The sequence below is a fragment of the Colobus angolensis genome, unplaced genomic scaffold (assembly GCF_000951035.1).
Source record: "Colobus angolensis palliatus isolate OR3802 unplaced genomic scaffold, Cang.pa_1.0 Scaffold103, whole genome shotgun sequence".
NCBI classification, from domain to species: Eukaryota; Metazoa; Chordata; class Mammalia; order Primates; family Cercopithecidae; genus Colobus; species Colobus angolensis.
In genome coordinates, this window is record NW_012111253.1 from 5537817 (window position 1) to 5562433 (window position 24617).

The 24617-nt window shown below is 41.0% G+C and overlaps 2 protein-coding genes across 2 annotated transcripts in view; one reads left to right on the top strand and one right to left on the bottom strand.

Annotated features, from left to right (window-relative positions):
- MED14 (mediator complex subunit 14) overlaps window positions 1-18575 on the bottom strand; it is an 87998-nt gene extending 69423 nt beyond the window's left edge. The window contains exons 1-3 of the mRNA XM_011942295.1: window positions 18043-18575; window positions 12114-12140; window positions 9227-9332 (exon numbers count right to left, since the gene is read on the bottom strand). Of these exons, the coding sequence (XP_011797685.1) occupies window positions 9227-9332; window positions 12114-12140; window positions 18043-18257 (348 nt within the window). The 5' untranslated portion in view covers window positions 18258-18575. The remainder of the gene's footprint in view (window positions 1-9226; window positions 9333-12113; window positions 12141-18042) is intronic.
- On the top strand, window positions 18211-21544 carry MED14OS (MED14 opposite strand). The gene is made up of 2 exons (XM_011942285.1): window positions 18211-18635; window positions 21034-21544. The coding sequence occupies exons 1-2, from the start codon at window positions 18294-18296 to the stop codon at window positions 21091-21093; spliced, it is 402 nt and encodes a 133-aa protein (XP_011797675.1). The 5' UTR covers window positions 18211-18293; the 3' UTR covers window positions 21094-21544.
- Window positions 21545-24617: the final 3073 nt, after the last annotated feature.

The window sequence follows — 24617 nt, forward strand, 5'->3', positions numbered from 1 at the left end:
TTTTTTTGAGACGGAGTCTGGCTCTGTCGCCCAGGCTGGAGTGCGGTGGCCGGATCTCAGCTCACTGCAAGCTGAAGACTGCACCCGGCCATCTTCTAGTTCTATTCTAGAACAATACTTAAAAGTTTTCTCTCTCATGTCCTTCGAACAGGCTGTCAGGGGCCAACTTAAAACATAGTACCCAGAATTAATACCAACATCACAAAAAACACAGTGCTCTACAATTTCTTAGTGTTTTCAAACACTTTATTTGATTTTTGCAACTCTAGGAAGTACAACCAGATAATTACTATGAGCTTAGAGATGAGAAAATTGAGGCTTAGGTTAAGACACTTGCCCAAAGAAAGTCAATAATCAGAAGAGGTGAAACAACAACAACAAAAATATTTCTTCTAATTCTTAGTTAGACCCAATACACAGCATGGTCCAGTAAAAATGCTACCTTCTATGACTAGTACAATGAATTTCTATCAATGCCACCAACGTTAACTTCTTATTAACAGTCATGACACTGCTAATATATTCTCAACTTTTTAACAGGCTTTTACTCAGATTTAGGCCATCTCATATCTCCCTTAACTCAGGTCACTGTAAAAATGCTTATCAGACCAAAGTCGAGCTCAAAGAGTACCAAAGACCTCTCCAGCAGAAAGACATGCATCAACCCTACTGGGATGCCACAGTTATCCAGCCCCTATCACTCCACTTAAACAATGAATGAAACACTATCTAAACTACTTCACTGAACTCAAAATACACTAGCTTCAGCTACATTTCTTGAACTTAGAAATATAATTAATCGGCCGGGCGCGGTGGCTCAAGCCTGTAATCCCAGCACTTTGGGAGGCCGAGACAGGCGGATCACGAGGTCAGGAGATCGAGACCATCCTGGCTAATACGGTGAAACCCCGTCTCTACTAAAGAATACAAAAAACTAGCCGGGCGACGAGGCGGGTGCCTGTAGTCCCAGCTACTTGGGAGGCGGAGGCAGGAGAATGGCGTAAACCTGGGAGGCGGAGCTTGCAGTGAGCTGAGATCCGGCCACCGCACTCCAGCCTGGGCGACAGAGCCAGACTCCGTCTCAAAAAAAAAAAAAATTAATCAAGATAAAACGTAGCTGGGTGTGGTGGCTGACACCTGTAATCCCCAGCAGTTTGGGAGGTGGAGGCGGGAAGATTGCTTGAAGCCAGGAGTTCGAAACTGGGCCACCAAGTAAGACCCCAACTCGACAAAAACTTTTTAAAAATTAGATGGGCACAGTAGTGTGTGCCTGTGGTCTCAGCTACTCAGGGAGGCTGAGGTGGGAGGGCTGCTTGAGCCCAGAAGTTCGAGGTTGCAGTGAGCTGTGATTACAGCACTGTACTCCAGCCTGGATGACAGAGTGAGACTCCAGGTCTTTAAAAAAAAAAAAAAAAAGATAAAACTTGAGTTCTGAGTAACTGATTAGTGAATCCATTCACATAGATAGTCTTAGTTCACAAAAACTAATCCATGTTATTTTTAAGTATTCACACACCAGCTGTGAATATGTTTAATAATAATCTCCTTTAGAATTTAACACTGAATAAATGTTTCTCTAAACAAGACACACAAATGGCCAATAAGCACATGAAAACATGTTCAACATCACTGGTCATCAGGAAAATACAAATTAAAACTTTAATGAGATGCCACTTCATACCTATTAGGATGGCTAGACTCAAAAAGTCAGGTAACAACAAGTGTTGGCATGGATGTGGAGAAACTAAACTTCCATACATTGCTGGTGGAAATGCAAAATGGTGTGGCCACTTTGTAAAACAGTCTGGCAGTTCCACAAAAAGTTCAACAAAGAGTTACCATATGACCTAGCCATCCCACTCCTAGGTATACACTCAAGATAAATAAAAGCATACATCCAGACAGTTGGACATGACTATTTACAACAGCATTAGTCATAATAATCCAAAACTGGAAACAACCCAAATGCCTATTAACTGAACAGATAAACAAAATGTAGTATATCCATGCAATTCAGCCATAAAAAGGAATGAAGTAGTGACACACACTACCACATGAATCAATCTTGAAAATACTACACTAAAAAAAAATGCTAAGTTAAAGAAGCCAATCACAACACAACACATTTGCTTCCATTTATATGAAATGTTCAGAACAGGCACATCTATTGAGACGAAGTAGATTTGCGGCTGCTTAGGGCTAGAGGAGAGCTGGGGGTGACAACTAAAGGGCACAGGTTTTCTTTCTGAGGTGATTAAAATGTTCTAAAATTGACTGTGATGAAGGTTGCACATATCTGTGAATATAACAAAAACCACTGAATTGTATACTCTAAGTGGGTAAATAGTATGGTATGTAAATGATAGCTCGATAAAGCTACTGAAAAAAATCTCCAGGAGAATGAGAGATATTTTCTCTTTTTCTTAGGCAAAACATTATCCAGGTTGTTTTACCATTAGTCAGAGTTCTATAAACGATGGATCTATACACTCATAACACATCTGGCATGGCTAAAGATCATTATCAAGAATCTCTAATAAAACAAATAATCATTAGGTTGAAACATGAACAATCCCTCTAATTCTCATTGACGGACTGTATCCCTGACATAAACACATCTGTATCTACGTTCAGAAAACAAAAATGCTGAGAGGGTCAGAGCAAGATGGTGGAATACAAGCTAACACTAGTCACCCCCTCTCCAGGAACATGAAATTTTTACTATCTGCACACAGAAAAGCACTGTTACAAAAACCAAAAATCAGGTAAGCCATCACAGTACTTGGTTTTAACTTCATATCACTGAAAGGCATTGAGAAGGGCAGGAGAAGCGGTCTTGAATCGCTGACACCGCCCCTCCCCTGCTACCCCAGCAGAGGCCCTGCACTTAAGGGAGGGAGAGAACAGTGACTGGGGGACTTTACACTGAACTCAGTGCTGCCCTGTCATAGTGGAAAGCAAAGTTGTACTGGGCCAGAAGGAGCATTGGACCAGCCTTGGCCAGAGAATTGCCCATCGCAGCGGTCAGAACTTGAGTTTCTCAGCAGGCCTTGCTAACGTGGGCCAAAGTACTCTGGAGTCCTAGGTAAACATGAAAGGTAGTCTAGGACACAAGCGCTGCAATTCCTAGGCAACTCCTAGCGCTAGGCTGGGCTCAGAGCCAGAGGACTAGGTGGTACATGACCTAGGGATACACCAGCTGGGGGGCCTAAGGGAGAGCTTGCACCACCCTTCCACAAAGCCCAGGCAGCGCAGCTTGTGACAACAAAAGAGACTCCTTTCTTCTGCTTGTGGAGAGGAGAGCAAAGAGTAAAAAGGACTTTGTCTTGCATCTTGGATACCAGCTCAGCTACAGTAGGACAGTGCACCAGGCAGAGTACTGAGGCCCCTATTCCAGGCTTTAGCTCACAGATGACAAAGACACATCCTGGGCCAGAAGGGAACCTGCTGCCTTAAAGGAAAGGACCCAGTCCTGGCAGGATTCATCACCTGCTGAATAAAAGAGCCCTTGGGCCCTGAATAACCAGCAGTGATACCCAGGTAGTACGCCATGGACCTTGGGTTCTGAGATGTGCTAACTTCAGGTGTGACCAAGCACATTCAGAGCTGTGGTGGCTATGGTGAAAGACTCCTGTTTGAGAAAAGCAGGGGGAAAAGTAAAGGGGACTTTGTTTTGCACCTTAGGTACCAGCTCAGTCAAAGTGGGGTAGAGCATAAGCAGGCTCTTGGGGTCCCCAAGTCCAGGCCTAGGCTTTTGGAAAGCATTTTTGGACCTCCCCAGGGCCAGAGGGAAGCCCACTGCCCTGAAGGATGAGTCCCAGGCCTGGCAGTATTCACCACAAGCTGACCGAAGAATCCTTAGATTTTAAGCGAACATCAGTGGTGGCCTAGCAGAACCCCTCCCATGGGCCGGTGACAGCCAAAGCAGGAGGCTCCTCTGCCTGTGGAAAGGGGAGGGAAAAGCAGGAAGGAATTTGTATTGTGGTTTGAATGCCAGCTTAGCCACAGTAAGAAAAGAATATCAGGCAAATTACTAAGGTTTTTGACTGTAATCCCTGCCACCAGACAGCATCTCTGGGCTCACCCAAAGCCTGGGGAAACTTGCCATCCTGAAAAACACAAACCTGACTGGCTTCGCCACCTGCTGATCATAGAGCCCTAGGGCCTGGAGTGAAGGTAAGTGGTAGCCAGGTAGTGGTTACACTGGGCCTTGGGCAAGACCCAGTGCTGTGCTGACTTCAGGTCTGAGCTGGTGCAGTCCTAGTGGTGGTGGCCATATGGGTGCTTACATCACCATACCCCCAGTTCCAGGTGGCTCAGCACAAAGAGCAAGACTTTGTTTGTTTGGAAGACACTAAGGAAAAAGAACAAGAGCCTTTGGTTGGTAATCCAGAGAAATCTTCCAGATCTTATCCAAGACCATCAAGGCAGTACCTCTATGAGTCGGCAAAAACCACAGCATTATTGAGCTTGGGGCCCAAGTACCTTCAAATATCTGGAAAGCCTCCTCAAGAAGGACAGGCATAAACAAGCCCAGACTGCAAAGACTACAATAAATACCTAACTCTTTGAGGCCCAGATCTAAAAGGATCAAGATCATCCAGGAAAACAGGACCTCACCAAACGAACAAAAGAAGGTACCAGGAACCAATCCTGGAGAAATAGAGATATGAGACCTTTCCGACAAAAAATTCAAAATAGCTGTTTTGAGGAAGCTCAAAGAAATTCAAGATAACACAGAGAATGAATTCAGAATTCTATCAGATAAATTTAACAGAGATTGAAATAACTGCTTTAAAAATCAAGCAGAAACTCTGGAGTTGAAAAATGCAATTGGCATACTGAAGAATGCATCAGAATCTCTTAATAACAGAGTTGATCAACCAGAAGAAAGAATTAGTGAGCTTAAAGACAGGCTATTTGAAAATACATAGTCAGAAGAGACAAAAGAACAAAAAAGAATGAAGCACACCTACAAGATTTAGAAAATAGCCTCAAAAGGACAAATCTCAAAATTATCAGCCTTAGAGAGGAGGTAGAAAAAGAGAGATGGTGTAGTAAGTTTATTGAAAAGGATAACAACGGAGAACTACCCAAACCTAGAGAAAGATATCAACATTCAAGTACAAGAAGATTATAGAACACCAAGCAGATTTAGCACCCAGACAACTACCTCAAGGCATCTAATAATCAAACTCCCAAAGGTCAAGGATAAAGAAAGGATCCTAAAAGCAGCAAGAGAAAAGAAACAAATACCATACAACGGAGCTTTCTAATACGTTTGGCAGTAGACTTTTCAGTGGAAATCTTACAGGCCAGGAGAGAGTGGCATGACATATTTAAAGTGCTGAAGGAAAAAAAACTTTTACCCTAGGATAGTATACCTGGTGGAAATATCCTTCAAACATGAAGGAGAAATAAAGACTTTCTCTGACAAACAAGCTGAGAGATTTCATCAACATCAGATCTGTCCTACAAGAAAACCTAAAGGGAGTTCTTTAATCTGAAAGAAAAGTATATTAATAAGCAAGAAGAAATCATCTGAAGGTACAAACTCACTGGTAATGGTAAGCACACAGAAAAATACAGAATATTATAACACTGTAATTGTACTATGTAAACTACTCCTATCTTAAATAGAAAGACTAAATGATAAACCAACAGGAAATCATAACTACAACAACTTTTGAAGACACAGAACTTTTCAAGACAATAAGAACTAAAGAGAAACAAAAAAGTTAAAAAGGAGGGAGATAAAGTTAAATTGCAGAGTTTTCATTAGTTTTCTTTTTGCGTGTCTGTTTATGCAATCAGTGTCAAGTTGTCATCAGTTTAAAATAATGAGTTATAAGACAGTATTTGCAAGCCTCACAGTAACCTCAAATCAAAAAACACACAATGGGCCAGGCACAGTGGCTCACGCCTGTAATCCCAGCACTTTGGAAAACCGAGGCAGGTGGATCACCTGAGGTCCGGAGTTCAAGACCAGCCTGGCCAACAAGGCGAAACCCCGTTTCTACTAAAAACATAAAAATTAACCAGGCATGGTGGCATGCGCCTGTAATCTCAGCTACTCAGGAGGCTGAGGCAGTAGAATCACTTAGAATCTGGGAGTCAAAGGTTACAGTGGGCCAAGATTGCACCACTGCACTCCAACCTGGGCAACAAAACAAGACTCTGTCTCAGAAAAAAAATAAAATAAAATACAATGGATACAAAAAATAAAAAACAAGAAATTACATCATGTCACCAGAGAAAATCACCTTCACTAAAAGGAAGATAAGAAGGAAGGGAAAAAGGAAGAGAAGACCACAAAACAACTAGAAAACAACAAAACAGCAGGGGTAAATCTCTACTTATCAATAATAACATTGAATGTAAATGAACTAAACTCTCTAATAAAAAGGCACAGAGTGGCTGAATGGATTTAAAAAAACAAGACTCAGTGATCTGTTGCCTATAAGAAACATACTTCACCTATAAAGACACACATACATAGACTGAAAATAAAGGGATGGAAAAAGATTTATATGTCAATGGAAACTAAAAAGGAGTAGGAGTAGCTATACTTAGACAAAATAGATTTCAAGACAAAAACTATGAAAAGAGACAAACAAGGTAATTAATGATAAAGGAGTCAATTCAGAAAAAGGATATGATTGTAAACATATATATGTATCCAACACTGGAGCACCCAGATACATAAACCAAATACTAATATTATTAAAGAGCAAGATGTCAATACAATAATAGCTGCAGACTTCAACACCCCACTTTCAGCACTGGACGGATCTCCCAGACAGAAACTCAACAGAGAAACATGGAACTTAATCTGCACTATGGAACAAATAAACCTAATAGATATTTACAGAACATTTTATCCAAAGGCTGCAGGATACACATTCTTCTCCTCAGCACATAGATCATTCTCAAGGATAGACCGTATGTTAGGCCACAAAGCAAGTCTTAAAACATTCAGAAAAACTGAAATAATATCAAGTATCTTCTCTGACCACAAAGGAACAAAACTAGAAAACATTAAGAGGAATTTTGGAAACTATACAAACACACGGAAACAATATACTTCCAAATGAACAGTGGGTCAATGAACAAATTAAGAAGAAAATTTACAAATTTCTTGTAATAAATGATAATGGAAACACAACATACCAAAACCTATGGGATGCAGTACTAAGAAAGAAAGTTATAGTTATAAGTGCCTACATCAGAAAAGAAGAAAAACTTCAAATAAATAACCTAAGGATGCATCTTAAAGACTACAAAAGCAAGAGAAACCCGAAACCTAAAGATCAGGGCAGAAATAAATGAATTTGAAATGAAGAAAACAATGCAAAAGATCAATGAAACAACAAGTTGGTTTTTTGAAAAAATGAACAAAATTGACAAACCTTTACCCAGACTCACAAAGAAAAAAAGGGAGAAGACCCAAATGAATAAAATCAGGGATGAAAAGGAAACATTACAACTAATACCACAGAAATTCAAAGGATCATTAGTGGCTACTGTAAGCAACTACATGCCAATAAATTGGAAAATCTAGAGGAAATAGATAAATTCCTAGACACATACAACCTGTGAAGATTGAACCATGAAGAAATTCAAAACCCAAAGAGACTAATAATAAGTAACAAGATTGAAGCTATAATTCATTATATTAATTATAATTTGTCTCCCAGCAAAGAAAAGCCCAGGACCTCATGGTTTCACTACTGAATTCTACCAAACATTTAAAGACGAACTAATAACAATCCTACTTAAACTATTCCAAAAAATAGTGGAAGAGGGAAACTTCCAAACTCATTCTACAAGGCCAGTATTACCCTAATACCAAAACCAGACAAAGACAAATCAAAAAAAGAAAATTATAGACCAATATATCTGATGAATGTTGATACAAAAATCCTCTCAACAAAATACTAGCAAACCAAATTCAACAAAACATTAAAAAGATAATTCATCATGACCAAGTGGGATTTATCCCTGGGATGCAAGGATGGTTCAAAATATACAAATCAATCAATGTGATACATCATATTTATAGAATGAAAATCAAAAACCATGTGATCATTTCAACTGATGCTGAAAACACATGTAATAGCATTCAACATCCCTTCATGATAAAAACCCTCAAAAAACTAGGTATAGAAGGAACATACCTCAACATAACAAAAGCCATATTTGACAGACCCACAGCTAATGATCATGCTGAATGGAGAAAAACTGAAAGCCCTTTCTCTCAGACCCGGAACACGACAAGGATGCCCATTTTCACCACTATTATTCAACATAGTACTGGAACTCCTAGCTAGAGCAATCACACAAAAGAAAGAAAGGGCATCCAAATTGGAAAGGAAGAAGTCAAATTATCCTTGTTTGCAGATGATATGATCTTATATTTGGAAAACCTAAAGACCCCACCAAAAAACTATTAGAACTGATAAATTCAGTGAAGTTGCAGAATACAAAATCAACATACAAAATATCAGCAGTATTTCTATATGCCAACAGTGAACAATGTGAAAAAAAAATCAAGATTTATTCCTTAACGCTTCTTGAACATAGCATAAAACTTTATTTCTGGTAGATTTTAGCATCTTTGGTACACTGCACTGCATGTCACTTTGCATTCCAAAGAGTGATTCAATAGTCAAAAGACCATGAGGTTATCAAAGGCAGGGACTATTCCTTATTGAAGATTCCATCCTCTGTCCCCTATACCCTGTGCTTATTAGAGGTTTGGAGAATTAGTAGATAAACAAACAGAAAAATGCTGTTATCAGCCTCTGTGACCTTGAAGAAGCCATATAACTTCTAGGAACCTTATCGTTTCATCATCTGTAAAACTGGAAAAAAAAAAATACCAACTCTGCCATTCTCACAGGATTGTCAAGAATTAATAAGCAAAATGTAAGGGAGAACCTTGCAAATTCTAAGGAATCGTACAAATATAAACTCACAATTTTCCCCCTTTAGCCCCAGTCTCATATTTAAAGTCTCCTCATGTAATGATGTCTCCAGCTACCTCCTCTTCTTTCTGATCAGGTGTCCATAAACAAATACTAAGTTTCTGCAGAAATATACATTATCATTCAGAAATATGATTATTCACGTCACTCAAATCGGCAAGGATAAGTTAAAGCTAAAATGTCTATCATAACATCTGAAAAGTTATTTTATACAAAGTAAAATAAAAAGTTTAACTCACCGCACATTTTTCCACTTTGCCAGCATTATTAGCCCATTTCACTAAAGCTAATAATCGAACGAAGAGTTGGCGTGTCCGGCTAGCAAACTGCACTATTTCTATTTTCCTATAAAATAAAACAACTCTTAATGAACCAACATATTAGAAAAAGTATTTCACAATTTATTTCAGCTGAGCAAAAAATAAATATATATATATATAAATAAGTCAGTCTTTGCTTAAAACCACTACAAAATGAGCCACCTAAAGTATTTCTCTAAATATGAACTACTGTCACATTTTGTATACTATCTGCATATGCTTTTTCACCTCAGAGCAATAAACCAAATAGAACGTCTTAGCAATAAGTCACATTTTTATATTGATTTTATATTGTAATAAAAGTTGTTTACAAAAATATACTAAATTCAGTATATGGCAGCAGAAGTAAACTGGTTCACAGAAGGGATTAAATGAAGAGTTATGAATTATAAACTCATAACTGAAATTAGGAGTAATTAGTAAGTAATTAGTAACCCTTTTGGTAAGTGAAAGGAATTGAAACTGATCATTACCAAAGCCTGAAACTGTATTCATTCTACAAAAGGGCACCATTTCCCATCCTGCACCAGCATGAAAGATTGAATAATCAGGCCGGGCGTGGTGGCTCAAGCCTGTAATCCCAGCACTTTGGGAGGCCGAGACGGGCGGATCACGAGGTCAGGAGATCGAGACCATCCTGGCTAACACAGTGAAACCCCGTCTCTACCAAAAACTACAAAAAAACTAGCCGGGCGAGGTGGCAGATGCCTGCAGTCCCAGCTACTCGGTAGCCTGAGGCAGGAGAATGGCGTAAACCCAGGAGGCGGAGCTTGCAGTGAGCTGAGCTGAGATTCGGCCACTGCACTCTAGCCTGGCCAACAGAGCGAGACTCCGTCTCAAAAAAAAAAAAAAAATTGAATAATTAAAGAACTTAACTATGTAACTCTTTACCAAACTAATTTCAGTGACAAACTTAGATACATTAAAAAATATCCAAGCAAAGCTAAAGAAATTACTTTGAGTACTAAAAATAAAAGGTCTGTCCATATCTAGTTTTATCCTATACTCACTATTATTCCTTTCCCCCAATACTCATCAGTACTTTTATCTCATCCTAAAGCCCCAAAAGCTTTACTAATGTCAATCAACGTGTTAGCTAGATCTCTCAACTTCATAGCAGCTATAAAACTGATAATCATATCTTTCATGGTTTAAGACACTGAAAAAAATATGCAACAAGCCAGGACTGATGACAGGACCCAGCAGGACACCAACCTCCCTCCAAGTAGGCTCTGACCTATTAATCTTAGTACAGCTGTTCAATGACCTACAGATCCAATCCACATCTCTGCATCTTGCCAATACCACCACCACAACGCAATGCACCAAAGTAAAAGTTCTTGCTGAAGTACAATCCTGACTGAAGGCTAGAGGCTAGCTCCTACTGAGAGCACACATAGCCCACAAGCACCCTAAAAAGCCCTCTTAAAGATAGGCCGGCAATGATTAGTGGTACTATAAAGAGAAGAATCAAGGGCATAATTATAACTCTTTGCCAGTGTCTATGAAGGATCATGAGACAAGACTGAGACACAGCAGAAATGTTAAACACATATTAAGATCCAGCAGATCTCAGGGCTGGGAACTTCAGTATCTTCACTCTAACTCAGCAATGGCTTACAGAGGATGCAATGTATCTGCTCCTCTCACAGAGCAAACACATTTGTCTATTATTAATTCAGTTTCCCAAATGCAGTCCTCTACTAGAATGGAGATGTCCCCTTTGTAAACTATAGTAACATAGTTTTCTGACACCATGTCGTCTCAAGTGATAGGGAACATGAGTTTTCCAAAGGTCCAGTTTCCCTTCATACCCCACAGGAGACAGAACAAATCCTTGACTTAACGTTTTCCTCCTTTAATACTGACCAGCCAAACCATAACACAGATTGCCTTAATTGTCTCTTTTACTTCTACCTTTTTGATCTCTAAGTCGATCAAAAAGTTAAGCTGGGGTTGGCAATGGAGTGTTGCCACTAAGAAATGCTAAAAAGTTGCCAAGTGATTTGGTATTTAAAAAAAAAAAAATCAACCAAGGAGCATAAGTAGTGCCAAAGATATGGTCAAGTACCATATACTGTAGTTACAATTTAAATCTCCATCAAATGATTTTTTTGAAACTTTAATTTAGCTTGTTCCTTTGGCCTCTGGAAACATTTTAGCCTTAAGTTAAATCTTAAGCTCCAAGCACCAACTGAATCAAAATGTTAACTATGTAACAGTAGGAGCAGCAGGCAAATGTCAATTCTCTAAAGATACTTAATAGCATCATTGTTGCAAGTGATAAATTAGCAGCCAACTTAGTTTTGTTTTTTTTTTTTGAGACAAAGTTTCACTCTGTTGCCCAGGCTAGAGCGCTGACCTCTGCTCACTGCAACCTCTGCCTCCTGGGTTCAAACAATTCTTCTGCCTCAACCTCCTGAGTAGCTAGGACTACAGGTGCACGCCACCATGCCTGTGGCAGTCAACTTTCTAAAGCCAGTCTGCTGCTCCTCAGCGTCTTCCTTTACAGACTATACCTTCTACATCTTAATATCACCCGTAGGGACTTGACTAGGTCAGTCACTCAATAAAGGTTTGCAGAATAGAAGATGTAGAACTGGTCTCACACCAACTATTGTTAAGGGTGAGGAAATTACATTTCCCAGGACTCCCTAAACCCATGGTGTGAAAAATCATTCTAGACTCTTTGGGCCTAGGTTTCCAGTCCACAGCCCTACACCACCCATACCCACACAGCAACACTCATAGATTGATCAATAAGGAGACTTTAAGGGGTTTTTTGTTTGTTTGTTTTCATACTCACCTTTCCACATCAGATTTCCTTGGCAGTCTAAGATGATAAAAAAAAAAAACAAAACAGAAATTGATTAAATACATGCATACCTTCATTCTAATGTGATAATAGTCTTTACTTTGACTCTATTAAACACATTAATGTTTCAGAAAAACTGGGTAAACAGCTACTACAGGGTCATGTGGCTACCTACGCTTTTTTAGATTTATGAGTTTCCAGTAGCATGGTTGTAAGGCAAAAACCAACCAAAGAACATTTCTCTCCATTCAAAATACTTCAAAACGTATTGCATGAACCTCAAACATTTAAAAAGCCCAAGTCCCACATTAGCACACTATATCATAGGGTAACAGAGAAAAGATTATTTTAAAACCAAAATGGTCACAGATGCAGAACTTACTACTTGGTTGCCAGCCTCCCTGTATCCAATGGATACCTGTTTCCAAGCAATAATCCCTCCATGTTGTGTTATGGTGGACAAAACTGGAAGCTAAGCATACAAAAGGGCCAGTGTATGTCAAAGGTTTTACAGTAATTATGTTGCATGGTGGTTAGATGAAAAATGTTTTATTGCTTTTAAACAGCTCCAATAGGATTTTTAAATTTCTTTTTGCTAGTCCTCCAATATTGATAGCCAGCAACCAATGTCAACTTCTTCCCAGATAAGTTATACCATTTAACATTCACATCCACTGATGTCTAGAAAGATCCTTAATGCCTCCTGAATTGCCACATTCTGTTAACCTCTATCCCACAGTCCAAGATTCAATGGCCTAAACAACTCTCATGCCTCTTCCACAGCTAATCAGTTCTTGAAGTATACACACCCAGCCATTTAGATTGTCTCCCACCCATGTGCCACAGGAACAGAAAAACTAAAACTACTTCCAGAGGTTCAAAGTACAAGGAGGAGAAAATATTAAAATGAGCTCTGGCTTATAGTTACCTGCTATTCTTAGGGTAGACAGTGAGATGGAAGTTAAAGTTATGGTCAGAATGATAAAGAGAGCTAGGTGGGATGAAGACCAGAGGGATGAAGCAGAAATTAAGGTCCTGTTAGAAGACTGCAAATAAAGGCAGCTACTGGCAAGTTGCTCTACATGCCAAACCTCCTGAGAACACTCATTGAGAATCCACAGCCCTTCCCTTGTCTTCACCTCAAGGGAGGGGGAGAATGAGAACGATGGGTATCTATAAGGGGAGAAGGGTGAGTAGAGCCTCTGGGGGTAGAAAGAACAGCAATCATTGTTCCCACTCCTCTTACCTGCCTCAGAGACCCTAAAAGGACCATCTCATGTCAGAGGCCGCATCAGTTCAGGGACAAAAGACAGGTTTTGCTGCCTGCCTCCCCTTTCCCCTATTCCTCCTAATCTATCTGAAATTATTTTATGGATAAGAAAGCTACCATATAGGGTAAAAGCTCTAAAATGCAAATGTTGGGAAGTAAGGCATAGAAACTTATTTACACCAAAGCACAATAAGACAAGATGACATGACTGAGATCCTGGCATTTTCTGATTTTAATTAAAAGAAGTTAAAAAAAAAAAAAAGGGCCAGGTACATGGCTCATACCTGTAATCCCAGCGCTTTGGGAGGCTTGGCGGGGGGCGGGGGTTGGGCTGCAGATCACTTGAGTTCGGGAGTTCGGGACCAGCCTAAGCAACATGGCTACCCCATCTCTACAAATAATACATATTAGCCAACTGTGGTGGCAAGTAGTCCAGCTACTTGGAAGGCTGAAGTGGGAGAATCACCTGAGCCCTGGAAGTTCAGGCTGCAGTGAGCCATGATTGTGCCACCGCATTCCAGCCTGGGTGACAGAGCAAGACCCTATCTCAAAAAACAATAAAGAGTAGAACCTAGGTCTCTAAAACGTCAAGGCAGAGAGTAAACTCTAGGATGAGAGCATGTATGTTGAGGGGGAAGGGAGGTGGACAAGCAGAAGGAAAAAAACCCAGAAATCTGACACCAAAACAAAACCACCTAAGTTACCAAGGTTGTCCTTTTTACCTTCGATAGTTCACACGCAAGCATCACGTTACTGAAATACGTAACTGTTTCCCTAAAGACTTATAAAGTATAGCTAGAACACGGGCTCGACATTAACATATTAATCCTGACAGTTTTTAGGGAAAATATACTATTTAGGAACTTCCATGGTAAGTTTCCAAACTAATTTTATTAATAATTACCACAATCAAAAGTGAAAAAAGTTTTTTAGTATACCTGTGTATCAAGAGCAAAAATAACTTTTCCTATTAAATTTCCCATGATTTAAAGATGTATGGTTTCACAGTATATATAATTTCATACATTTATATAATTTGTAAAGATCAAATCAGTGTACTTGCGATATCCATCACCTTAAATATTTTTCTTTATGCTGGAAACATCTGAATTATTCTCTTCTAGCTATTTTGAAGTGTACAACAGATTCTTGCAAACTAGTCACCCTACTGATTTATCAAACACTAGTTATTTCTTCTATCAAACCATATATTGATTTATGACAATTCTAAAAATTCATTCATGTATTAAATCAATAAATACTTAGTTAAGCCCTGTGTGCCAGGCATTGTTCTAGGCCCCAGGGAAAGTCACAAACAAATCAAAATCTCTGTCCTTATGGGGTGGGAACAGACAACAAACTAATAATGTCAGGTGGCAATAAGTGCTGTAAAGAAAAATAGAGCAGCAAGTAAGAAGGACAGAGTGAAGGGGCAGAGTACTATTTTATAGGTGGTCAGAGAAAATCTTTCTGATAAATTGTATGTAAACAAGGACCTAAAGGACTAATGAGAAAGCAATCCACACAGATTTCTAGGGACAAAGCAAGGGCTTGAAGATGGCACTGTGCTAGGCACTAACAAGAAATTTCTAGGGAAAAAAGCAAGGGCTTGAAGATGGCACCGTGCTAGGCACTAACAAGAAACATCAAGAAGGTTTGGAGGCTGGGTGCAATGGCTCACACCTGTAATCCCAGCATTTTGGGAGGCCAAGGAGGTTAGATTACCTGAAGTTGGGAGTTTGAGACCAGCCTGGTGAACATGGTGAAATCCCATCTCTACTAAAAATACAAAAATTAACCAGGTGTGGTGGTGCATACCTGCAATCGCAGCTACTCAGGAGGCTGAGGAACAAGAATCACTGGAACCCGGGAGGCGGAGGCTGCAGCAAACCGAGATCACACCATTGCACTCCAGCCTGGGCAACACAGTGAGACTCTGTCTCAAAAAAAAAAAAGGTTTGGGAGGCAGAGGTGGGAGGATTGCTTAAAGCCCAGGAGTTCAAGATCAGCCTGGGCAACACAGTGAGACTCTTGTCTCTATCAAAAATAAAAAAATTAGCTGGGCATGGTGGCACATGCCTGTAGTTCCAGCTATTTGGGAGGCTGAGGCAGGAGGAGCGGTTGAGCCCAGGTCAAGAGGCTGCAGTGAGCATGACTGTGCCACTGCACTCCAGCCTGGGCAACAGAGCGAGACCCTGTCTCAAAAAAGAAACATCAGGAAGGGTAATGTGGTTAGAACAGGATAAGCAAAGAGGAGAGTTTCAGGACATGCAGTTAAAGAGGTAAGGGACAAACCAAAAGTGGTAAAGAGGTTGGTGACCAAAAAAAAAAAAAAAAGGTAAGGAAAAGAGAAGGCACATCATGTAAGGCCTTAAAGGTAAAATGACCAGATGTTCTGGTTTTCTGGTTTGCCCAAGACAGTCCTAGTTTATGCCTCTTGTTCTGACATTATTATCATCAGCCCTATTACACTCAAAAGTGTCCCGGTTTGGACCATAAATTTTATGATCACTATACAGGTGATTATCAACACTTTCTTTCTTTTTTTTTTTTTTTTGAGAAAGGATCTCACTGTCACCCAGGCTGGAGTGCAGTGGTGTGATCATGCTCACTGCAGCCTCAACCTCCTGGGCTCAAGCGAACCTCCTGGGCCTAAGCAATCCTCCCACCTCCGCCTCCCAAGTAGCTAGAACTACAGACTTGGGCCACCACACCCAGCTAATTTTTTATTTTTCGTAGAGACAGAGTCTCAAACTCCTGGGCTCAAGTGATACCACCTCAGCCTCCCAAAGTGCTGGGATTACAGGTATGAGCCACCACACCTGGTAATTATCAAAACTTTTTAATCTCAGTGAGATGGGGAACCATCAAAGGGTTCTGAGCAGAGAAATTTTAAAAGAATCATTCTGGCTATTTTGTGGAGAAGAAACTATAGAAGGGGCAAGGGAACTACAGAGATACCAGTGAGCTAACTACTGCAGTACACAGGTGAAGGATAAGGTGGCTTGGACCAACACTTGGTGGAAGTGTTGAGAAATGGTCAGACTCTGAAGACAAAGATAACAGGACTTGCTGATGTATGTAGGATGTGAAGAAAGAGAAGCTAGGAGTTACTCCAAAATTTTTGACCTGAGCAACAACAGGAAGAATGGAGATACTATTTAGTGAGATCGCAAAGAAGGTTTTGCAGGAGGGAGGACAGTGGAATCAGGAGTTTGGTCCTGGAGTTGCTATGCTGAAACACCTATCAAGATACTGAAATGTAGGCATCTGGATATAGAGTCTGGAGTTCATCAGAGAGGTCTGTGCTGGAGATACAAATATGGGAATCATCATATAAAGCATGTGGGACTATAACTACATACTTATTCTACAGCAATAAAACAGATGTTCCTCTCTTCATACACCAACTCCTAAAATAGTAAAAAGACAAAAAACCACAATTCAAGGAATATCTACAAATCCCCTATGGAAAAGCAAACTACACCACCGACAGAATCAGTTTTCAACATTTTTTTTTCCATAGCTCTATATAGAACAGTGACCTTCACATACATTAAACTTTCTCATGGATATTCTTGGATTTTTATGAAATCCAACAATAAATGGTGCAGAGAGGTATGTCATTACAATAGTCCCTAATCCTGACAGCTATTTAAATTCCTCATTAGCCATGGGCAGGCTTCTTTAACTCTACTTTTTTCCGTCCCATTCAAAAAAGTACAGTACATCAAAACTGAGAATGACGTTTTACAGGAGTAAGTGGAGGCTATTCTTTCAGTCATCTGCAAACAAGTATCTGTTATCAATCTCTAAAAACGAATTACTGTGACGCTTTACAGCCTAATATCTGCATACTAATGTATCTCAACTGATAACCCTGATCTGAAGTCTTGCAATAGATAAAAAATAAAATTCTGATTAACTTTTTCTGAACCTGGGTTATAAGATGTACAACTGAGTCCCAAAATGTTACGGTGCCTTTTCTTCACACACTGAAATTCATTAGTATATTCTGATCCTATTCTGAAGGGATTAACAACTTAATCATGCCCCAAGGCATTTCATAGGTAACTAGGTGATTTATAAACCCCCTTCATACTCCAAGAAATAACAGACTACATAGAAAAAAAATTTTACTCACACTAACTTAATTAAGACATCAAACACTCAAAAGTTCCAGAAAAAAGTACTTTGAATTCAAATTTGTATTTTATACACAACGCATGTAGCTCCTCCATTAACTTAGAAGCAATAACAGCTTACATTTAAAACGTATCGTCAAGAGGCTGTAATACAAATTTCCCGTCTATGGAGTTTTTTCTGAAAGCTCGAATATTATGTATTCCAGCCAAGAAATCAAGAGAGTTCTGTTGGGAACTCGGACAAAAATTTCATACAATTTTCAGTGGAAGTGTAACAACACGCAAAATTAACAAGTCTCGGTTGCATCGTTGCCAGGAAGACCCCAGATACAAAGACCCCAGATACAAAGTTCACCTCCGCTGAACCCCAGGAGTTCAAAAATTCTAGACTAAGCAGTCCAGCGGAGAACACAGCAGCCTCTCGGGGAGAGGGAGGTGCAAACGTCTCAGCCGGTTGGGCGGGAAGGGGGGGCTGGGGAACAGGCAGGGGTTTCGGGGCACTTACAGGTCCGTCAACACCATAAGCTCCGAGTAGGCCCGGTGCAGCAGAAATTCAATGAGGGTGCTCAGCCGGTAGCCCGGGCTAGCCGCAGCTGCAGCGGCCGCCGCCACGGCGGCTCCCGGGGGAGGAGGGGCTGGGGCTGACGGGGGTCCGCCGCTGCCCCCGCCGCCGCCTCCGGGCGGGACCAGCTGGTGGTTCTCCAGCTGCACTGGGGCCATGGCGGCGCAGGACCGGGCTTGGCGCAACGGCACACGATGCGGTCCTCGAGCCTCCCGGGCGCTCGGTCACCGCGCCGAAACGGGAGCGGGCACAGTCGCCACCGCCTACCGCCGGGCCGCCTCAGAACAGGAAGCCGTGCGCCGACCGCGGAAGCCCGCCCCCATGTAGCGAGAAGTCCGCCGACCCCAGGGACGGGAGCGAGGGGCGGGGGGAGGCGGGGATGGGGGGGAAGCAGGGCGGCCCCGCAGAGGGGAAGCTGCGCCTCCGCAAACGCTCAGAAGCAGCTTCGCCAGACAGCCGCAACGTACATGTTGACTGCCCGAGGCGGAAGTCGATCGGCAGAGCGGAAGGGGGACCTGCAGAGGACCTTCAGACAGGTCTGTGTCTGTTCTCTCAGCTGTCTAGCGCGGCAGCGCTGGGGGGGCGCGTGGGAGTGAGGCGGTACCTGTGCGCGCGCGGGAGAGCGGAAAAGGGAGCCGCGCGCCGCCGGAAACCAGGGTGAGGGCTGAGTCGGAGTCGTCAGCGGGAACGTCAGCAGTTGCCCCGCCCTTACCCTTGCAGCTCTCCCTCCCGCCTCCGCCCCCTGGCGTTGTAAAGGCGACAATTTGCCCAGAGAAATCCACCATCGCTCCGTTAAGTGGGGCACAAACACAGCCGAGGGAGGCTTTCTCTAAATGTTCGTGAATTCTGGTTCTGGAATCGCGAAGAAGTGGTAGCGGCCGCGCGCTTGTGATTCTCAGGCCTTTGCTCCTCCCATACACGTCCACGGCGCGTTACGTGGGAGAACGTTTTCGCCTTTTTTTTTTTTTTCAAACTGTGGGAAAAGGTGCTAGAAAATATGATTGCGGGTAGAGACAGGGCCGCTGGCAGAATAACTCAACTTTAATAGAGTCGGGTGTATGCTGAGGGCGTCACCGTCCCCCAAATCCTGTCAGTTCCACACAAAAATGGCCCTTAAATCTCCTGCCACGGGCTCTCATATAGTTTTTGTCCTTGCTCTCGCAGTCACCGCTCTATTCTGAAGGGCTTTTCAGTTCATCCATGCCTACCACCGTCCCCCTATCAAAGTCCACGTTTAATTTTTTGCACCTGCTTTAAAACAGCGATTCTCAGCCTTGGCTGCACTTTGGAATTATCTGAGTTTTGTTTGTTTGTTTAAATACTTAGGTCTATGGGTTCCACCCTATAGATTCAGATTTAATTGGTCTGGCGTGAGGTCTGGGCTTGGGGATTTTTTGAACTTTCCCAAGGAGATTCTAATATGCAGCTAACGTAGAGCTTCACCATTAGAAGCATTCGTTGCTGCGACCCCTTTCAAACATCTTTTTGCAGTTTCATCTTCTCTTAGGTGTAAGGGATGTTCATGATGTTCCCTAAGGTTAGAATACTCTTACTGTCATCACTTGAGTAATTCTTTATCATTGTTGAAAGCAGCTCATTTGCTTCTGAAGGTGTAACCTCACTTGTTCCCTCCCTTTGTGGTCCTAAAGCACATTGGAAAAGAATATCATTGTGCTGGTTATTAAAATGCATTGGGATTATTTATACCCCCTACAGACACTTGCTGGAAGGCAGCTACCTCATTTTTAAATGTTATTTTTATTTTTAATGGTTGGTAGTATATACTTATGGCATACAATGTGATGTTTTGAAACATGTAACCATTGTGGAATGAGCAAATCAGGCTATTAACGTATCTATCAATGATATACATACTTACTTCTTTTGGTGAGAACATTTAAAATCCACTTTTAGCAATTTAGGAAGATACAAAAGGTTATTGTTAATTGTAGTCACATTGCTGTGCAATAGATCATCAGAACTTATTCCTCCTAACTGAAACTTTGTATCCTTTGACTAACATTACTCCTTTCCCCATCCGCTGCCCTACCCAGCCTCTGGTGGTAACCACCATTCTACTCTCTACTTGTCTACTTCTTTTTTTGGGGGGGTGGGGGGACGGAGTCTTGCTCTGTCGCCCAAGCTGTAGTGCAGTGGCGCGATCTTGGCTCACTGCAACCTGGCCTCCCGGGTTCAAGCGATTCTCCTGCCTCAGCCTCCTGAGTAGCTGGGATTACAGGCGCGTGCCACCACGCCCAGCGAATTTTTTTTTTTTTTTTTTTTGTATTTTTAGTAGAGATGGCCATGTTGGCCAGGCTGGTCTCAAACTCCTGGCCTCAGGTGATCCACCCACGTTGGCCTCCCAAAGTGCTGGGATTACAGGCGTGAGCCACCATGCCCGGCCTGGATTTCATTCTTTTTTAAGGCTGAATAGTATTCTGTTGTGTATTTATACCACATTTTTTAATTCATTCATTGGTTGATGGACACTTTGATGCCACATCTTAGCTATTATGAATAATGGTGCAGTGAACATGGGAGTACAGACATCTCTTCAACATGCTGATTTCAGTTCCTTTGGATATATACCCAGAAGTGAGATTGCTGCATCCTGTAGTAATTCTATTTTTAGTTTCTTAAGGAACCTCCATACTGTTTTCCAAAATGGGTGTACTACGAATTTACATTCACATCAAATAGTGTACAAGGGTTCCCTTTTCTCCACACCTTCACCAACGCTTGTTATCTTTCATCTTTTTGATTATAGACATTCTAACAAAATTTGTTTGCTCCCTACACAAATTAATTGTGTGGTTTTAATTTGCATGGAGAGGCAGGCAAAGGCTACTCTGCTAATGGCTTTAGAGGCCACAGTAAGAAGTTTGGGTTTTATTCTAAATGCAAAGCCATTACAGTGTTCTCATTTTTTTCTAGGTTGGTCAGACCATGCCCATGGTTCCTCCTCGACTTCACTATGAATGCCGCATCTGTTGAATGAATGCAGTTTCTGCTGTTGCTTTCCATTTTGGATAGAAGTGATTGCAAATCTTATCAAAATAATGAAAAAAAATACTTTTCAATTCCTTTTCAACCCTTTTGAGTCTGAGGGGCAGCTGTACATTAAATGAAACCATATGTATCATAATTTCATTTGTCCATCAAAAGGGCTTTAAAGGAAATTCCCCTTTTTCTCCATGTTTTGCAGTCTTTTTTGTTCCTTTTGTTAAAATCAGATTAATCTCATGAAACATCTGAAGCATTTCAGTCAATTTAAGAGCTGAGAAAATATCATGCTGCTAGTTCTGAAACGATCTGAAGTGTGAATCATGTGATCACCAAATAGAGGAACAACTGAAAAATGTGAATGAAAGAAGTATGTACCTATACTATAGTGTCAAATATTTTACTGTAAGCTTTAAAATGATAAATTGGAAACTTTCCAAAAGTACTTTGAATATGGGTCATTTCTTTAGTAACTCAGCCAAACATGCTAACATTTTCTTTCCTTCCCCATTAATTTATTCTACTAGCCCTTCCTATGTTTGCCAAGTGGCTATATTACTGAAATCAGCCCAGTTGTCCCATAGAACCGGTGTTTACAGTCTTTTAAAATAAACATAGATATTGACCCTTCCAGTTTTAAAGCTTGAAACTTATATTTGTCTTAACTGAGTTCCTTTCTCAGGAAAATAACCCTCACGCCTCCCAGATAGTTTCAAGAAACCTAAACCAGGTCACGATGTCTAGACAATAAGAAGCCAGGTCCCTCATCCTTCATGATTTCCTTACCTCTCCCTAATTCCTGTTTACCCACATGTAGTTACATTCCTTTCCCACTATATAAACCCCCAATTTTAGTCAGTCAGAGAGATGGAATGCTTACTTCCCTGACAATAGTCGTTGTCTCAGTGATTGGCTTTCTGTGCAGGGAGCAATGGGACCTAGACCAAACCCCTGGCATTTTGGTAACACTATCTGGTTGGGAGGTGGGATATCACTGCACTCAGGAGCTTTCATTTACTTTACCTCTCTGGTCTCCAATAATTCAAGCACAGTAAGTTTCATAGTCCTATTGCTGAATTTTCACCCTATTTTTCTTTAGAACATTATTTTTGATACATAATACTTTTCTATTTTTAAAGATATCTATTCAACTCACAGAAATTTCAATAAACTCCCCATCTCCTGCCGCTTATTCCCTTACTATGCTGTAACTTCACTGGTTACATAGTACATGCCATTCCCTCCCACTGAAGGTATCTTGCATTATGTTGCAGATACTTGAAATATTGTTTCCTGGCTGGCTTTTCATCCTTCAAGAATCAGTTTTAATGATAAAATCCTCAGAGAGACCTTCCTGACTATATTACATTAGGCATGTACAAGGAACTTCATTGCAGCTTTATTTGTAGAAGCAAGAAAATATGAACGATCTTAACCGTCTCTCAGTAGGAGAATAGATAAGTAAACTACTATATTTTTGCCCAGGCATGGTGGCTCACACCTGTAATCCCAGCACTTTGGGAGGCTGAGACCAGCGAATTGCTTGAGGCCAGGAGTTCCAGACCAGCCTGGCCAACATGATGAAAACTCTGTCTCTACTAAAAATACAAAAAAAAATTAGCTGAGCGTGGTGGTGCAAGCCTGTAATCCCAGCTGCTTGGGAGACTGAGGCATGAGAATTGCTTGAACCCGGGAGGCACAGGTTGCAGTGAGCCAAGATCCACCACTGCACTCCAGCCTGAGTGACAGAGCAGGACTCTGTCTCAAAAATAAAATAAATAAATAAATAACTATATTTTTACGTAACTGTTCAAATGTATTACAGCTAGTAAACCAACATGGATACATCTTAAAAACAATACTGAATGAAAAAAAGCAAACTTTTTGATACCATTTGTGTCCATTTTAAAAGCACACAAAAGTCGGACACAGTAGCTCATGCCTGTAATCCCAGCACTTTGGGAGGCCAAAGCGGGCAGATCACCTGAGCCCAGGAGTTCGAGACCAGCCTGGTCAACACGACAAGACTCTGTCTCTACAAAAAAATAAAGAAATTGGCTAGGGGTGATGGCATGCACCTGTAGTCCCAACTACTCGGGAGGCTGAGGTGGGAGGATTGCTGGGCCCTGGAAGTCAAAGGTTGCAGTGAGCTGAGATCACACCACTGCATGCCAGCCGGGGCAATAGAGCAAGACCTTATCTCAAAAAAAAAGAAAGAAAGAAAAAGAAAAACACACAAAATAATACTCTATAATTCAGTATATTGTAGTAAAAGTAAAAAATATAAATGTGGATGATATATACCACCTGCAGGATAGTAGTTACTTCTAGGGAGGGCTAAAGGATAAGATGATGCTTTGTTGGTTACTAGCTATTTTATCTTATGGATTTCTGGAAGAAAAACATAAAGGAAATGTGACAATATTAGTATCTATTAAATCGGGGGATAGAGATCTGATTGTTAATATATTCTGTACTTTTCAATATTTTTAAATATTTCATAATTTAAAAACATTTAAATTAAAGTGTTTCTATTAGTATAATTTACACTAGCTGCCGTTACAAACTCCAAAATCTTGGTAACTTAACAGAGTAAGAGTTTATTTCTCGTGCTCACGAATCTCAATAAAGATGTACCTGATGGGGACTGTCCTCTAAGTAGTAACTCAGAGACCCAAGCTCCTTCCATTTTGGGAAGCCATCACTGTATGAGATTTTTTTTTATGTCCACCCATGTTCCATTAGCCAGAATTACTCATACAGCCCATTTAAAGGCTAGGGACCTGGAAAATATGGTCTTCTTGTGTGCTTAGGGAAGAAATGAAATAGTATGATGAACAGATAGCGCTGTTTTTACCACAATATTAAAGTAGTGTCCTCTTTTATTTCCCTTTAGGGCACAGCCCCTGAAGTCAGATTGTTTAGATTCAAATCCTAGCTCTACCACACACTATCTGAACACTCTCCAGCAGGTTACTTTACTTTGCATGATCTCAGTTTCTTCATCTGTAATAATACTGCTTACCTCAAAGGATGATTGTGAAGAATGAATGAGTTGACATTTGCAAAGGGCTTAAAACAGTAAGTGATCTTCATCCTTTGATGATCAAACAGTGAGTGATCATCATCATTTAGGATCAATAAGTCTTGTATTTGCTTATTCACCTAATAACCTATGAACTTTCTTCTCCTGTCCTCATGTGGCTATCTTTCTGATCTCCCCACCTACCATAGTGCCTAGCTACCTGGCTTTAATGAACGAATGGGATGAATATATTTTTGCACCAACCTAATATTTCTTCATTTATATGCTCTGGTTCTATTTGTATTACATTTACTTCTGTAGGATTAAGATTGACTTACAGGCTGGGCATGGTGGCTCACGTCTGTAATCCCAGCACTTTGGGAGGCCAAGGCAGGCAGATCAGGAGGTCAGGAGTTCGAGACCAGCCTGGCCAACATGGAGAAACCCCAGTGCGAAAAAAAAAAAAAAAAAGATGTGGTGGTGTTTCTTA

Excerpts from the sequence above, each read along its gene's own strand:
- MED14OS (XM_011942285.1), top strand. The coding sequence starts at position 18,294 with ATGCGGTCCTCGAGCCTCCCGGGCGCTCGGTCACCGCGCCGAAACGGG. Across the intron at positions 18,636-21,033 it reads TGCAGAGGACCTTCAGACAG|GTTGGTCAGACCATGCCCAT; the intron begins GTCTGTGTCTGT and ends ATTTTTTTCTAG.